The 18,441-nt window shown below is 38.4% G+C and overlaps 1 protein-coding gene across 1 annotated transcript; it reads right to left on the reverse strand.

Annotated features, from left to right (window-relative positions):
* Positions 1-1,806: 1,806 nt before the first annotated feature.
* On the reverse strand, positions 1,807-17,864 carry LOC107819206 (uncharacterized). Its single transcript, XM_016645295.2, has 7 exons — positions 17,536-17,864; positions 5,983-6,043; positions 5,771-5,865; positions 5,655-5,688; positions 3,871-3,925; positions 3,745-3,787; positions 1,807-2,161 (listed from the first exon to the last, which is right to left on the reverse strand). Exons 1-7 carry the CDS (start codon positions 17,743-17,745, stop codon positions 2,090-2,092), a joined length of 570 nt encoding a protein of 189 aa, XP_016500781.1. The 5' UTR covers positions 17,746-17,864; the 3' UTR covers positions 1,807-2,089.
* Between the last annotated feature and the right edge of the window lie 577 nt (positions 17,865-18,441).

Raw genomic sequence — 18,441 nt, forward strand, 5'->3', positions numbered from 1 at the left:
TATTTTTGACAGCCAAACGGCTATTTTTGACAGCCCAAGCCGTTGGGACCGTTTGGCCCGCTAAGGGATCGGGCCGGTCCCGGGCCTGACGGGCCCAAATCATAGGACCGGCCCACGAGACCGGACCAGGCCCGCTAAAACCGGACCAAACGGTCCTGGCCCGTTTAGCCGTTTGGCCCGCGGTCCCGGGCCTGGACCGGCCCACTTGCCAGCCTTATCTATAGCATGTATTTTCTGCCTTTGCTGCTTGCACCGCGTCATACTTTTGTTCCTTCCTTTTTCACTGCTGGTGGTGAGGAGGGTTCTTTGGTGCATTATTATTACCATGATTAGAGTTTCTTCCCTGACCACGACTGGGGCCATGTCCTCTTCCACGCTTAGCTTGGTGAAAGTTCGTTTCATTCACTTCAGGGAATGGACAAGAACCAGTAGGTCGACTTTCATGGTTTTTCATTAATAACCCATTATGTTGCTCGGCTACAAGAAAATGTGAGATAAGTTCAGAATATTTTTTGAATCCCATCTCTCGATATTGCTGTTGCAGGAACATATTCGAGGCATGAAAAGTGGTAAAAGTTTTCTCCAACATGTCATGATTAGTAATATTATCACCAGATAGTTTCAATTGGGAAATAATTCTGAACATAGTAGAATTATACTCACTGATAGATTTAAAATCTTATAGCCTTAGATGAGTCCAATCATAACGTGCTTATGGAAGAACGACCATCTTCAAGTGGTTATATCTATCTTTCAAATTATTCCACAGTATGACTGGATCTTTAATAGTGAGATATTTCATTTTCAAGCCTTTATCAAGGTGATGGCGTAGGAATATCATTGCTTTGGCACAATCTTGGTTTGATGCTTGATTTTTGTCTATGATGGTGTATGCCAGACCCATCGCATCAAGATGAATTTCAGCATCAAGCACCCAAGACATGTAGCTTTTGCCTGATATATCCAGGGTTACAAACTCAAGTTTAGAAAGATTTGACATTATTTAGGAAAAGAAAGTTCGTACCTCTGATACTTTCAAAGTATTTTCTCGAGATGACAGAGTATCGTGCTGATAACGTGTTATAAAATAAAGACTGTAAAGTAAAGACAAGTATAGAGAGAAACTGATATATTATTCAAACTTCAAACTTATGTACATAATGAACTGAAATTTCCTCTATTTATAGAATAAAGCAAGTTGTTGTGTAAGCTGTTTCTGCAAGCTGCTGTTTAAGCTGCTACTGTACCAGATATAGATAATCTTCTACCGGGGGTAATGTTTATCCATAACGGGGGTACCGAAAGGATAAGCTCATTATACCAGATATAGTTAATCTTCTACCGAGGGTAATGTTTATCCATAATAGGGTACCAAAAGGATAAGCTCATTATACCAGATATGGATAATCTTTTACCGGGTTAATATTAATCCATAACGGGGTACCGAAAGGATAAGCTCATTATACCAGATTTAGATAATCTTCTACCAGGGGTAATGTTTATCCATAACGGGGTACCGAAAGGATAAGCTCACTATACCAGATATGGATAATCTTCTACCGGGGGTAATGTTTATCCATAACGAGGTACCGAAAGAATAAGCTCATTATACCAGATATGGATAATCTTCTATCGGGTGTGATGTTTATCCATAACGGGGTACTGAAAGGATAAGCTTCTTTAGGAGAGTTATTTCCAATAGAGTACTAAATAGATAAACATATTTATGGCGGAATCTCATATAGATAAGTTTCTTCAGAAAACTTATTTACAATAGAGTACTAAATGAACATCCATAATAATATATTTATAACAATTATTATATATTATATAATAAAGATGCAACACTGGAAGGAGAACTTCAATGTTTACCGTACAAATTCACATCTTAAAGCTCGTCGGTCATAGTGAAATTTGGACACAAACCAAATAGCACGTTTTTACCAGAAATTGCCAAGAGATTTTCATCTCTAGGTCATCATAGACTGAAATGGGCTAGAAAAACATCACAACGAGAGAGTATTACACATGACCATTTCAGTACGATAAGCACATTGATAGTACTTCTCTAACATTTGACTTTAGCGGCTCACATGCCATTAAGGGTGATCACAATTCTGCGAGGGGTAGCCGCATCACGGTGCTCACACAACCAAATGCCCTGAAATTCAGAAAACATTAGTTACTCATCATACCTTCCATCAACTGCAGATGAGAAACAGGCTATCAAACAAAACAACAGTTGATATTGAGTCACCTCGTATACTGTGCTACCATTTAAAACGCTATTCACCTTTGATAAACTAACACATTAAACAAACTCACAAAATGGGAAAACAGCAAACACCACTCCAAGCTTGCAAAGTTCTGGAATTCTACTCATCGTTTAGGGGGTTCGAAGCAGAAGTCATTGAAAAGGCTTTGATGCAACCTCCTCTTAAACACTCCTCCCCTCACCCCAAGAATAGAATAAAAGGGATAAAGGTATGGGCCATATACTCATACGTTTTAGCCTCCTAAAGAATTCTAGCACTTTCTTAAGTGTCTTTGCTATGACTTGTTCATCTTCAAGTCTACTACTTACAGTTGCCAGATAGATGTTGAATCAAAAATCATGTGCCAAAGTTAATGCTGTGCTTCCATATACAATCTCTTTGAAGAAATTAAGGGATTAAAGCCTTGTCTTGCTGCAGATGAAATATGATATCCTGGTATATACTGCACTTTATCTATGTATCTAGTAGCCCTGATAAGTCCTTGATATCTTCAAGGTTTCTAAGAGCTAAAAGCACTGGTCAGGTAAGAGTTGTTAGGGATGGCATGGAGTAATTGAAGGAAACCTATTTTAGACTTTTCATACTCCCAAAAGAAACACCCCTTGCCAGAATGAGTTGACAGAAGTACATGATACTAATCCCAAATGATGTTAGTTATTTGTTTCGTGATTTATTAACCCAAACAAGATATCTCAATTCCTCTCTTTACATGTCTTCCAAGAAGTAACTTCAATTTCTTTTTCTAATCTCATACATCCAACCTAACTGAGTTCACTAAAATAGACATCATGGCTAACCAATTATGTTCTAAAACACAGCAAAGCAAATAAGGCAGCCAAAGATGGAAGATAAAAAACCTAATGCAAGCATTAGTGACTGCTTACGGCGTGAACCCATGACCCATACGTCACACGGAGACAACTTTACCATTAAATCCAAGGCTCCCCTTCAGCCAAAGATGGAAGATATTCAAAAGAAAATAGAATGATGGTCAAAGACTTGCTTTACATGTAAGCTAAGCAAGAAGAAAGCAATAACATTTAAAATCCATGCATCTTAAACAAAATGTTCAATAAAAGGTTGACCCAACATTCAAAAGCCGAATCATGAATAACCCTAAAAGATTGACATTCTTAAATTAGTCCCAAACTCCCAATTGTTAGACATGACTATATCTAATCTCAAGTTCAGTTTATGATCTACTATCTTAAGGTATATTTCTTTTTCTTTGTTTTTCTTTCTTCTCTTTCTGTCTTTAAATGCAATTGAGAGGAATTGGCAGTCATTATATGTAAAAGAGTAGGATTGAAGGAAAGAATTGACCAACTTGGTAACAATAGTAGATGAAACAACTTTAACTGCCCGCTTTTCAATAGAACGCATAATCCAATATGAAGGTGAATGCAATAAAATTCATTGTTCTAGCCAGGCTCAAATCAAATGACCTGGAAAGAGTTTTCACAAGTACCTGCCAGGTTCCCATGTTTAGCTTTCCGTCTGTGATTGGAATCCTGAAAATCCAAGACATGGTAAATATCAGTGTAAAATGGAGGTGTGAAAAACTATATGGATTAAAACAAGGAGATATTCAGACGTGAGCGTGCAGCCAAACATAGATGACTTAATGTGAGCAGGCATGTCATCTGGCCCTGTCAAAATTGCAACATAGTAATGTCAAAATAACAACAAATAAAATTGAGAAAGACTAGTTATCCGAGGAGGAAAAAAAACAAGAACTTAATCCCTGAAACTTCTGTCAGAAAGATTGAAGGCGATACAATAGAATATAACATATAAATAAGTGGTAGTATTCTTTTTCTTATAGGAGGTAGTATTATAGGTAGGTATGACACAACGAATGAACGTCAGAATCACCAACAAGGAACAAACTGATAATTTTGCTAAACATTTAAACCGACTCCAAAGGTCTCCAGAAACAACTCAAATGCAGTAAAAGAGCAAAAAATATTTATCATGTTAAGCCAGTAATTTTTCAGTCTTCTTTATTTTACTGAGATTGATTATGAAAAGTTAATGTACAAGGAGGATTGCGGATCTAGCTATGCATTTGCTAATCAAATGGGGAAGCGGAGCTGGATACTGAAGTAAGCAATGATTGAGTTAGAATTTAAGACTGAAGTAGTTGAAGACTCAATTTAATTAGTAGTTTCATAGCAAATTTTCTTTTTTTTTTTTTTGGTTTCCCACCCCGGTATCCAGTACTCGCATTGGGTCCTGATTAAGTCCGAATTCACGCTGAGAAGTCCCACATTAGGGATAAAGAGCTCCCTAACAAAGACGACTTCATACCCAGGGCTCCAACCCGAGACCTCTGGTTAAGGATAAAGGAGTACTTACCACTCCACCGCAATCTTGTTGGTGCATAGCAAATTGTTAGATTAGTTAGTTGGAGCCAAAATTCCATTTGAATTTCATTCAAAAGTCTCAATGTATAAATATCATTGATGTACATTGATTGGGTACTAAGAATACAGCTACATTTTAAATTCATTGCAATTCATTTTAACTGCCTCTCGGATCAATTATATTCCTAGCCAGTTCTCTCACCTTCTTGAATCTTGCTTCCTCTGCCGCTCCACTTTTTCCAACACTTCTACTCTCTTTCTCTCTCCTCTCTCCTCACTCTTATCTCATATTTTTCTTCTCTTTGCTAATCTCACTTCTCATGTTTTGGCACAGATATCCTCCTCTCCTAATTTCTCGACTCTCATCCCATTTCATCTTAGGCGATTCTTCTATTGAGAACAAGTTCAGAGACGTACATCACACTACGAGATGCTACTCGCTTGAAAAGGGGGATCATGGCAATGCCAATCCAAATACTACACATGTATTTTAATTCAATACCTTCTTTTTGTAGATGTAAATTATTTTCTCCATCTTCAAGATACATCTGATGAATATTTTTGAGTTTTTCACTGTTTTAAAAGAGGGATGTTAAGGTTTTGACTACTAAGGTTTGTTATTTCAAACATTAGTTGATTTTCCAGTAATTTGATGAGTCTCATGCTACCTGATTTAATTAAAAAATGTGGGATTTCTTAAGTTGGAACACTGACTCTGGACGATACTGCCAGGTGGACTTATTCAACCATATCAGGCCCAAGCACAAGCTCTTAAATCATACTAATACAGTGTCAAGCTCAGCCATAAGATTTTGAGCTTCCCCAAGCTCAAGTCAAACTGCTAGGTATTAGGATCTGCTAGTTTTCACCCCCAAACCCAAACCACCTCACCGAATTGCCACCCCTAGAAGAAGCACAGTGCATTATCTGAAAAAAAAACAAAAATTGGAAGAAAATAAACAGCAGTCCAGACTCCGGACACCGGAGGACAGGGATTAAGCTACAAGCTTACCCTCAAGAGTATGTTTCCACGGTGCAGATATCCCCTGAAATTGTCATTTTAAAACAAAATGAGACTCTCCACAACAATTAATTACAAGTACTCTACCTGGCAGAAAATAATATTACCTCTGGGACAACCCTATTAAGAAATGTTTCTGTATCATCTCGAACATCTGAGTCGTAGTTTTCATTTATGGTCAAAGAAGCACTTGTATGCTGCACTGGTTAAACATACAGCTAACTATATTCAGTCATAAAAGAATTCTGGGGCAATTACCTGGCCAATTAAAAGATGTCAAGCAGAATTTCAAGTGAAATTTCAGAGTAGGAGTACTTACGAAAAAGATGAGCAAGGCCACATTTGAAGCCTGCCATCTCTTGACCAATTTCCTTCAAAATCTGATGAAGACATTAAGATGTTATTAATATCAAGCAGAATACATTCTTTTTGTCGGGTTGGGAAAGAGATGGAACCCACAGAATTGGACAAGAGAAAGAGAAAGAGAAACAAACTCTTTTATGAGTACTTTGATATTTGAAACATGTTTCTCCATGACCAAGGTACAGTATGCTTATGTTTAGATGGGGTTATCATACAAATGCTTTTCAATAATTGTCCAGATTAATATATTAACATCACTAGTCTAGCAGCTGAAGAATTAGTAGCTAGAAATACTAAAGCTGATTACCGGAGTAATAATTACCCATATGACAGTATAAGAAGTCAAAATATCACCTCTGAACCTGACAAAAGATGGTTCATAAACCAGAAGAATAAGAATGGAATCTGAGTACATCAACTTTTGTAAGAAAACATGTCAGTTCAGTTTGTGATCCAGCTAATTTGCTATGCTGTGATAACATTTTCACAGTGTCTATTGTCACATTTGTTCTTGTACGGCCAAAATAAATGTAATTCAAAAATAACCCTGTCTATAACTCTATTGATTATGCCTACTGACATGATTCTCAAATCAAGGTTCCCAACAAATAATCTGCTTGAGCTTGAAGAAAATAAAACATAACAAAATGAACAGGAAGCAAACTATCCTATGTTGTTCTAATGCATGGAGATAAAGTATGATTTGAATGTATCAGTTCGACCATATTGTCATGTTTCCAGCCGCGAGAAAAATGAGATAGAGGTTTTACACATTTTTTACAGGTGATCTGGGCCTAGGAGATTATTTTAGCATCATTTATAACAGGTAAGAGCTTATTGGGCCATTATGCGCGCTTCAAGTTCACTGAAGTTGATAGAGTGGTAAATCACCAGCGACTCTTTTCAAACAGTGTCTGCACAACAGAATTATGTAACTAATGTTTAACATACTCTATAATCCTCTCAGTAACTGCAACTAGTTAAAATAACGGCCATTGCAAGGGACCATCTAAAGCTCGACCGCAAACCTAGTTACATAAAGTTACAATAACAAACCCAATTTAATCCCACAAGTGGGGTCTGGGTAGTGTGTACGCAAGCCTTACCCCTTACCTGTAAGAAGGCAGAGAGGCTGTTTCCGATAGACCCTCGGCTCAGGAAAGATAAAAGGAAGAGGCAACAACAAGGAAACTAATCAAAAGCCTGTATCTACCTCTCCTGTATTACAAACAAGGAACTTGCACTCCAAGGAACTTGCACTCCAAGTATCCCAGGGAAGACTTCTGAATCAAGCCTCACGTCTTCGTCCACTACCTGAGTCGCACAACTGAACTTGCACTCCAAGCATTCTGTCTTGGTCCTGCTCAACTTGAAATCTTTAGACTCTAGGGTCTGCCTCCAAATCTCTAACCTCTCGTTAACACCGCCTCACGTCTCGTCAATTAGTACAATGCCATCTTCAAATAACATGTACGACGACACCTCCCCTTGAATGTGGCGCGTTAGTGCGTCGACCGCCAAGGCAAATAAAAATGGGCTGACCCCTAGTGCAACCCCATTGTTAGTTTACAACTACGTATATAGTGTAGTCTTGTCCCACATTGGAATAGGAGTAGTATGTCCTTGTATAGTATAGCTATAAATAAGGAGCTCTTGTATTATATTGAACATCCAATATCAATAACATATTTTCTCCCGTGCTTTCTCACATGGTATCAGAGCAATTGTGAGAGATTTATCGCTGTGCATAAATTCCAGCGATTCCGGGAAGAGAAATCAGTCAACGGAAGTCTTTTTCCGGCGACTCTTTTTTAAGGCTGTTTTGCGTCTGCTTCGTCTCCGTCAGTGTTGTGCAAAATCCAACACTACCACAAGAGTCGTCACTGTCCGGCGACCAAACCCCAGTGAAAATCTCCGGCAGCAGCCTCCTCACGCGCCTGCGCGTACGACCACTTCCGGCCATTTTTTGAAAAACTTCCTTCAGAACAGTTGGGTCGCCTGGTAATTTCGATCCTACCCCTACTGTTTTCATTTCATTCCGACAACTTTGAGTTTTTTCCGGCAGCTACGGTACTATTCCGACAGCTACAGTAAGATTCCGGCAGCTACAGTATTTCATTATTCTGTTTCTGTGTTTCCTTACTCTGTTTCAGTGGATTACAGTTGATTCTTTCTCTTATTTGGTAATAATTTGCAACAATGTCTTTGGGATTTAATGTTTTTGGGTCTAGAAACATGAGTTCTGGAAGCTCTAGTGCTATTATTACCTCGGAACCTTTAATGAGAGGTTCAAACTACTTAGCTTGGACTTCATCTGTCGAGTTGTGGTGTAGAGGCCAAGGTGATCAAGATTATCTAATCAAATAGTCTAGCGAAGGAGATGAAAAGGCAATAGCACTTTGGGCAATAATCGATGCTCAGTTATGTAGCATCTTGTGGCGATCTATTGATTCCAAGTTGATGCACTTGTTTCATCCATTCCAGACATGTTATTTGGTTTGGGCAAAGGCACGCACCTTATACACTAATGACATATCTCGCTTCTATGATTTGATATCGCGGATGACAAACTTAAAGAAGTAGGAATTAGATATGTCTACTTACTTGGGTCAAGTACAGGCAGTTATGGAGGAATTTGAGAAGTTGATGCCAGTTTCTGCTAGTGTTGAAAAACAACAAGAGCAGCGACAAAAGATGTTTCTCGTTCTTACCCTCGCTGGACTTCCTAATGATCTTGATTCAGTACGCGACCAGATTTTGGCTAGTCCGACTGTCCCGACAGTTGATGAATTATTCTCTCGATTACTCTGCCTTGCTGCAGCACCAAGTCACCCAGTTATCTCATCACAGATACTTGATTCCTCTGTTCTTGCATCCCAGACAGTGGATTTTCGGGCATCTCAAACTATGGAGCATAGACGAGGAGGAGGTCGTTTTGGAAGATCTAGACCCAAGTGTTCTTATTGTCACAAACTTGGACACACGTGAAATGTGTTATTCCTTACATGGTCGTCCACCCAAAAATGCTTACATTGCTCAGACCGAGACTACAGGTAACCAGGGATTTTCTTTATCTAAAAAAGAATATAATGAGCTCCTTCAGTATCGAGCAAGTAAGCAGACATCTCCACAAGTAGCCTCAATTGCTCAGACTGATACTTCTGTTACTGGTAATTCTTTTGCTTGTGTTTCCCAGTCTAGCACTCTTGGCCCATGGGTCATGGACTCAGGCGCTTCTGATCACATCTCCGGTAATATATCACTTTTGTCAAATATTGTATATTCAAAGTCTCTTCCCACTGTTACTTTAGCCAATGGATGTCAAACTAAGGCAAAATGAGTTGGACAAGCTAATCCCCTGTCTTCTATCACCCTAGATTCCGTTCTTTATGTCCCTGGCTGTCCTTTTAGTCTTGCATATGTTAGTCGTTTGTCTCGTGCCCTCCATTGTGGTATATATTTTATTGACGATTCTTTTATTATGCAGGACCGCAGTACGGAACAGACAATTGGTACAGGACGTGAATCAGAAGGCCTTTACTACCTTAACTTACTCAGTCCTTCCACAACATGTCTAGTTACAGATCCTCCAGATCTAATCCACAGACGTTTAGAACATCCGAGTTTATCCAAACTTCAGAAGATGGTGCCTAGTTTATCTAGTTTGTCTACATTAGATTGTGAGTCGTGTCAGCTTGGGAAACATACCCGAACCTCCTTTTCGCGTAGTGTTGAGAGTCATGCATAGTCTGTCTTCTCCTTAGTTCATTCTGATATATGGGGTCCTAGTAGAGTCAGTTCAACCTTGGAATTTCGTTATTTTGTTAGTTTCATTGATGATTATTCAAGATGTACTTGGATTTTCTTAATGAAAGATCGTTCTGAGTTATTTTCTATATTCCAGAATTTCTGTGCTGAAATCAAAAACTAATTTGGTGTTTCTATTCGCATTTTTCGCAGTGATCATGCCTTAGAATATTTATCTTCTTAGTTTCAGCAGTTTATGACTTCTCAAGGAATTATTCATCATACATCTTGTCATTATACCCCTCAGCAAAATGGGGTTGCTGAGAGAAAGAATAGGCACCTTATTGAGACTGCTCGCACACTTCTAATTGAATCTCGTGTTCCGTTGCGTTTTTGGGGCGATGCAGTTCTCACACCTTGTTATTTGATTAATAGGATGCCTTCATCTCCCATCAAGGATCAGATTCCGCATTCAGTATTGTTTCCCCAGTCACCCTTATACTCTCTTCCACCCCGTGTTTTTGGGAGCACGTGTTTTGTTCATAACTTAGCCCCTGGGAAAGATAAGTTAGCTTCTCGTGCTCTCAAGTGTGTCTTCCTTGGTTATTCTCGTGTTCAGAAGGGATATCGTTGTTATTCTCCAGATCTTCGTAGGTACCTTATGTCAGCTGACGTCACATTTTTTAAGTCTAAACCTTTCTTTACTTCTGCTGACCGCCATGATATATCTGAGGTCTTACCTATACTGACCTTTGAGGAGTTTACTATAGCTCCTCCTCCACCTTCGACCACAGAGGTTTCATCCATACCAACCGTTGAGAAGTCTAGTGTTGTTCCTCCTAGTTCCCCAGCCACAGGAACACCACTCTTGACTTATCATCGTCGTTCGCGCCCTACATCAGGCCCAACTGGTTCTCGTCCTGCACCTGACCCTGCTCTTGCTGCGGACCTTGCTCCTAGCACACCGATTGCACTTCGGAAAGGTATACGGACCACACTTAACCTTAATCCTCATTATGTCGATTTGAGTTATCATCGTCTGTTATCTCCCCATTATGCTTTTATATCTTCTTTGTCCTCGGTTTCCATCCCTAAGTCTACAGGTGAAGTGTTGTCTCATCCAGGATGGCGACAGGCTATGAGTGACGAGATGTCTACTTTACATACAAGTGGTACTTGGGAGCTTGTTCATCTTCCCTCAGGTAAATCTACTGTTGGTTGTTGTTGGGTTTATACAGTCAAAGTTGGTCCCGATGGCCAGATTGATCGACTTAAGGCCCGTCTTGTTGCCAAAGGATATACTCAGATATTTGGGCTTGATTTCAGTGATACCTTCTCTCCCGTGGCTAAAGTGGCTTCAGTCCGCCTTTTTCTATCCATGATTGCGGTTCGTCATTGGCCCCTCTATCAGCTGGACATTAAGAATGCCTTTCTTCACGGTGATCTTGAGGATGAGGTTTATATGGAGCAACCACCTAGTTTTGTTGTTCAGGGGGAGTCTCGTGGCCTTGTATGTCACTTGCGTCGGTCACTTTATGGTCTAAAGCAGTCTCCTCGCGCCTGGTTTGGTAAGTTCAGCACGGTTATCCAGGAGTTTGGCATGACTCGTAGTGAAGCTGATCACTCTGTGTTTTATCGGCACTCTGCTTCAAGTCTCTGTATTTATCTGGTAGTCTATGTTGATGATATTGTTATTACTGGCAATGATCAGGATGGTATTACCAATCTGAAGCAGCATCTCTTCCAGCACTTCCAAACTAAGGATCTAGGCAGATTGAAGTACTTTCTAGGTATTGAGGTTGCCCAGTCTAGCTCAGGTATTGTTATTTCTCAAAGAAAATATGCTTTAGACATTCTTGAGGAGACGGGGATGATAGGTTGCAGACCTGTTGACACTCCGATGGATCCGAATTCTAAACTTATGCCAGGACAGTGGGAGCCGCTTAGCGATCATGCAAGCTATATGCGGCTGGTTGGAAAATTAAATTATCTCACAGTGACTAGACACGACATTTCTTATCTTGTGAGTGTTGTGAGTCAGTTTATGAATTCTCCTTGTGGTAGTCATTGGGATGCAGTTGTCCGCATTATTCGGTATATAAAATCGGCTCCAGGTAAAGGGTTATTGTTTGAGGATCGAGGTCATGAGCAGATCGTTGGATACTCAGATGCTGATTGGGCAGGATCACCTTCTGATACAAGTTCTACGTCTGGATATTGTGTTTTAGTAGGAGGCAATTTGGTGTCCTGAAAGAGCAAGAAACAGAATGTAGTTGCTCGGTCTAGTGCAGAAGCAGAATATCGAGCAATGGCTATGCCAACATGTGAGCTAGTCTGGACCAAACAATTGCTCAAGGAGTTGAAATTTGGTGAAATCAGTCGGATGGAACTTGTGTGTGATAATCAAGTTGCCCTTCATATTGCATCAAATCCGGTGTTCCATGAGAGAACTAAACACATTGAGATTGATTGTCACTTCGTCAGAGAAAAGATACTTTCAGGAGAGATTGCTACAAAGTTTGTCAGGTCGAATGATCAACTTGCAGATATTTTTACCAAGTCTCTCACTGCTCCTCGTATTGGTTATATATGTAACAAGCTCGGTACATATGATTTGTATGCACCGGCTTGAGGGGTAGTGTTAGTTTACAGCTATGTATATAGTGTAGTCTTGTCTTACATTGGAATAGGAGTAGTATGTCCTTGTATAGTATAGCTATAAATAAGGACCTCTTGTATTGTATTGAACATCCAATATCAATAACATATTTTCTCTCATGCTTTCTCACACCCATTACAACTGGGAAGTGTTCCGAGTCCCCTCCCACTGTCCTCACTCGAGTCTTAACTCCATCATACATGTCCTTAATAGCCCTAATGTATGCAATAGGAACATCTCTAGCCTCCAAACATCTTCACAGAACCTCCCTCGACACTTTATCGTAAGCCTTTTCTAAGTCGATGAACACCATATGTAAATCATGTTCCTCTCTCTATACTGCTCCACCAACCTCCTAATAAGGTGAATAGCTTCCGTAGTCGAGCGTCCCGACATAAATTCGAATTGGTTCAGTTACATAAAGTTAATCAAGCAAATATAGACATGACTATATTTTGTATGCTCAATTTGAGATAATAGGATTTGCATAAAGACGCCACACACACACACACACACCACACACACACACACACATATGACAAATTATCACAAAAGCGTAATTATTGGGGGCTCTGAAACATAAGTTTTCGTTAAAAACTTGGGGGGGGGGTGATAGCCAGCCCATTTGTCTTTATAACAACAGTCTAACACTAAAAACTAGTTTATGAAAAATAACCCTAAAATAATATAGCCACATCATTTATGATGCTCACATTGTAACAGAAAATACGGTGAAAAATTCGCTCATTACATGGATACTGAGTGAATTTTTTGGGCGACTCCAACAGAATCAAGTGCAAATATACTAGAAACGTGGAATGTAAAACAATCTCTATACGAATTCTATCCAAAATTGAAAAGAATATTGGCGAGGAAAAGCAACACAAGGATTTTGATCAGCAATGAAACCTATTAAAGTTTTGATACCGTACGAGGAGTGGGATAATAAATACAATTTCTGCAATTTCAATGTTAATGCATATGTGATCCGAGCAGATCGTAGTTTTTCTAATTTTATTGATGAAATCAATAATTAATTGGGTATCAATATATCAAATTCTTCGTTGGAAATCAAATACTCATTAAAGGACAGATATTCACCGATGGACATAGACAATGATATGAGTGTTCAATTTTAACTTGATATAAAATAATATAATCTCATCACATATCCTATATAATGTTGTAGCAACAAATTCATTGTTGGAGCAACTACCAAATGTTACTTTCTCCTTCAATGTAATGCACCATGAGTATTGAGTGATGTCAGAGTTGAAGAGTTGAATTTTTTTAGATTGAGGCAAAATCGAACACTCATATCAATGTCGATGCCGATCGGTGGATATCTGTCCTTCAATAAGTATTTGATTTCCAATATAACATTTGATGTATCAATAACCAATTGATTGTTGATTTCATCAACATCATAAAAACTATAATCGACTTGGACCAAAACTCCATTAAAATTGAAATTGAGAATTTGTACTCACTATCCCACTTTCAGTTGTACTGTATCAGAATTTTAACAGCTTCCATGGTTATCTGTACATTGTGCCGCTTCTCCACACCAATGTTTTTTTGATTTTGGATAGAAATCATGTAGAGAACGATTCTGGTATATTTGCGTTTGATACTATTGGAGCCAATATCCATGTAGAAATATTTTTCACTCTATTTTCTGTTACAGGGATTTTTATCTGAGACAGGGGCATCGTGTTGAATGATTTAGAGCACTCTGAGAACCGTTGAGATTTTGGTTATTGTAGGCGTATTAAAACTAAGGAGATCGAGGGGGCTATGCGTAAAATGAGTCGGGGAGAGCGACTGGGCCAGACGAAATTCCAGTAGAATTTTGGAAAGCATGAGCAGGGCAGGCTTGGAATGGTTCACTGGGTTGTTTAACAACATTTTTAGGACGACGAAGATGCCCAAAGATTGGAGGTGGAGTACGATGATCCCGTTATACAAGAACAAGGGTGATATCCAAAATTGTAACAACTATAAGGGTATCAAACTGCTTAGCCACACCACGAAAGTTTGGGAGAGTGGTGGAAGCAAAGGTGAGGAGGAGTGTGTCTATTTCCGAAAACCAGTTCGGATTCATGCCGGGTTGTTCAACTATAGAAGCCATTCACCTTGTAAGACGATTGGTGGAGCAGTATAGGGAGAGGAAAAGGGACTTGCACATGGTGTTCATTGATCTAGAGAAAGCATACGACAAAGTCCCAAGGGAGATTCTATGGAGATGTTTGGAGGCTAGAGGTGTTCCTGTAGCATATAATAGGGTGATTAAGGACATGTATGAGGAGTTAAAACTCGGGTGAGGACAATGGAAGGGGACTCGAATCACTTTCCAGTTGTGATGAGTTGCACTAGGGGTCAACTCTTATATTTGCTTTGGCGTTGGATATACTTATGCGTCACATTCAATGGGAGGTGCCCTGGTGTCTGGTATTTGCGGATGATATATATACTATATTAAAAGCACGAAGGCCCTTAACGAAATGTTGTTCGCCTTTTTTACCTTTTAAAAATAGATTTCACGCTAGACAAAATAGTCAATTGATTATTTTTCCTAAAATTTAGGATTTTGAAATCAACTAAAATTTTTGTTTTTAAATTTTTTCCTATATAAAATATGTAAAAGGTCCTAATTTTTACAACAACAACAACAACAAACCTAGTGTAATCCCATAAGTGAGGTTTGGAGAGGGTAGTATATACGCAGACCTTATCCCTACCTTCAAGAAGGCAGAGAGGCTATTTCCGAAAGACCCTCGGCTTAGGAAAGATTAAAGGAAGGGCAGCAACAATCACACCAATTCTAAAACCGAAGAAAAAATACAAAGATACAAAACTAAAACTGAGTATTGTAATCAGAAGGCAGAAACGAAAGCAACGACAAGTGATCACATAAATCAAGAAATACGAAAATACATAACTAACGCTAACTCATGTAAGGTCCTAATTTTTAGAACTTTAAGAAACCAAACATTACCACTTATATAAGAGTACACGCATAAATATTTTTAAGGAAAATTCCTAACAAAGTGTTAAGACATTTAAATTTTTTTGGGAACTTTTACATGTGTGACATACAAAAACACACTTTTTATAAATTTGGTATATATCACTGAAAGAAAAATGTGCAAGCATATTTTTTATATTAATTAGAATCTCAAATTATAATTCTCTGTTTAAGAGTTATCTGTTGATGTCTGAGTATGGGTTTGCACCCCAACACTAAATTCTTCATTAAGATTTAACAGCTAAATAATACTTTAACAATGTAAATAACTTAACTTATTTTGAGTACACCAACAATATAAATAATATTTAAGCAAATTTTCACTTATATCATAATGATATAATGATTTAATTTATATCATTTTATTTCTTTCTAGGAAAATAAATTGTTGGATTTAAATATTACTAATCTAATAAAATTCTTAGTATTATAATTTTATCCAACAATATGGACTGTCTTATTGTTTGTCGTATTTTTCAATTTGAGTTCAATATGAATAATATGAAATTTATATTAGGTACTTTGAGCAAATAAAATTTATTTCTTTAAGGCCATGAGAACATAGTATAGTAATACAAGTCAATGTATTATTCAATTCTATTTGAGCTATTAAAGCAAATGCACAACTTCTACATCGAAGTTATGTAAAGGTGTTAGAATACTTTTGCATGACATAGTTTTTTTCTTTATTAAGTTGGCTAAATAGGATGAACAGTCAATATTTTTCAAGAGCTTGTACTTTTTAAAATTTTTATTTTATAACTTAACACATAGTTTAATAATATTTGTGTAATTTTTTCTAAATTTTATATTCATTGATATGGAGAACACGCGCAATGCGCGTACTCTAAAACTAGTTGTACTGATTGACGAGACGCGAAGTGGTGTTAATGCAAGACTGGAAGTTTGGAGACAGACCCTAGAGTCTAAAGGTTTCAAGTTGTAGGACCAAGACAGAATACTTGAAGTGTAAGTTCAGTGACGGGACCAGTGAAACAAACGTGAACATGATGCTTGATACACAACTCATACCCAAGAAAAATAATTTCAAGTACCTGGGATCTATAATCCAAGGAAATGGAGAAATTGACGAAGATGTTACACATCGTATTGGTGCGGGGTGGGTGAAATGGAGACTCACATCCGATGTCTTATGGATAAGAATGTGCCTCATAAATTTAAATGTAAGTTCTATAGAATAGTAGTTAGACCGACTATGTTGTACGGGACAGAGTGTTGGCCAGTAAAGAGTTCTCATGTCCAGAAAATGAAAGTAGCAGAAATGAGGATGATGAGATGGATGTGCGGGCATACCAGGATTGATAAGATTAAGAATGAGGATATTTGGGCCAAGGTAGGAGTGGCCTCATGGAGGAAAAACTGCGGGAAGCAAGACTTAGATGCTTTGGGCATGTGAAGAGGGTAAGCACAGATGCCCCGGTAAGGAGTTGTGAGAGGTTGTCCTTGGTGGGTCTTAGAAGAGGTAGGGGTAGGCTAAAAAAGTATTGGGGAGAGGTAATTAGGCAAGATATGACTTTGCTTCAGCTGATCGAGGATATGATCCTTAATAAGAAGGTGTGAAGGTCGAAGATTAAGGTTGTAGGTTAGAGGTAGTTGTAGGTTATTAGCGGTAGTCTTGGATTTTAATATTGTAGATTTCTATCACTACATGTTGTTCCTTTCGCCTTATTTTCTTTTGTTCTCGTTATGACTTGTTGCTACTGCTCTTTTCTCATTTTTTCTCGTGTCGAGAGTCTACTGGAAACAACCTCTCTACCATAGGGGTAAGCTTTGCGTACTATCTATCATTCTCAAACCCCACTCGTGGTACTATATTGGGTTTGTTGTTGTTGTTGTTGTAATCATAAATGATATGGCTACATTCCTTTGGGGTTGTTTTTAGTTTTTAGGACTAGGCTATTGTTATAAAGAGCAAAGGGCTGGCTACTTATGTTTTTTCCCTAAGTTTTTTTCTCTAATAAATATTTGCAAAAGTAATCAAAAACTAAAACAGAAGAAAGTAATGGATCAGTTGGTTAAAATTAGCAAAAGTAACGGGCAAGTTAGAGACATACCTTGGATGTAACAAGATGACAGCCCCGCCTTTGAGGAGGAAGAGTCACAGTTTTTTGAGCCCATTTTGGGGCAACTGAAGATGCCATGGAATCAGAGGGATTGTTAATTGTCGTTCTCAAAGGTTTATACTGACACTGTAAACTGATCGGCGCCGAAATAGGCTTTGCAATTCCACCGAACGATACCAAAGAGGACGAGAGAGACAGCATTTGCAGGTGTTGTTTCAAGAACAAATTTTATTACTGGTAGTGCGGGACTTTGGACCAAAAGTGAAAGTGTTGCTGATTTTGGGCTTCAAAAAACCCACTTTGCAAAATTTAAAATGAGACCTAAATTATTAAAGCGTATGGTCCAAATTGAGAACTCTTACCTCCCATGGACAAGAGGGGCTGCTCTACTGGTGAGCACCCTCCACTTCCAATCAAGAGGTCCCAAGAGCTAGGTGGGGAGTTCTTGGAGGGGGAGGGAGGGAGGCGAGGGTGTATCGGAAACAGCCTATCTATCCCAGGCCAGGGTAGGGGTAAAGTTTGCGTACACACTACCCTCCCTAAACTCCACTAGTGGGATTATAGTAGGTTGTTATTATTGTTGTTGTTAACTCCACTAGAATGTTGAGAGTGAAATCTAAATTCGAATTTCCATTATTTGACCCTCATCTTAAACAGTTTCTGAGGATGTGTTTAGTAGAAAAAATTTAAAAAAATAAAAATATTTTCGCGACAACATTATATACACATTGCTGATAACAACATCTAAAAAAAGTTAAATAACATCGAATTTCACTTTAGTGTAATAAGTTAAATAACATCTAAAAAAGCTCAATTATTAGAAAAAAACAGTTTAATCACTAAAGCATAAAAATAATAGAAAAAAAGTTGAAATGATTTCAAATCATAACTCATAAA

Source organism: Nicotiana tabacum, chromosome 15 (genome assembly GCF_000715075.1).
Source record: "Nicotiana tabacum cultivar K326 chromosome 15, ASM71507v2, whole genome shotgun sequence".
Lineage (NCBI taxonomy): Eukaryota > Viridiplantae > Streptophyta > Magnoliopsida > Solanales > Solanaceae > Nicotiana > Nicotiana tabacum.

Coding starts and splice junctions, on each gene's coding strand:
- LOC107819206 (XM_016645295.2), bottom strand. CDS start 17,745: ATGCTGTCTCTCTCGTCCTCTTTGGTATCGTTCGGTGGAATTGCAAAG. Junction 5,866..5,982: donor TGGCCTTGCTCATCTTTTTC/GTAAGTACTCCT, acceptor ATGTTTAACCAG/TGCAGCATACAAGTGCTTCT. Junction 3,788..3,870: donor ATGTTTGGCTGCACGCTCAC/GTCTGAATATCT, acceptor TTGGATTTTCAG/GATTCCAATCACAGACGGAA.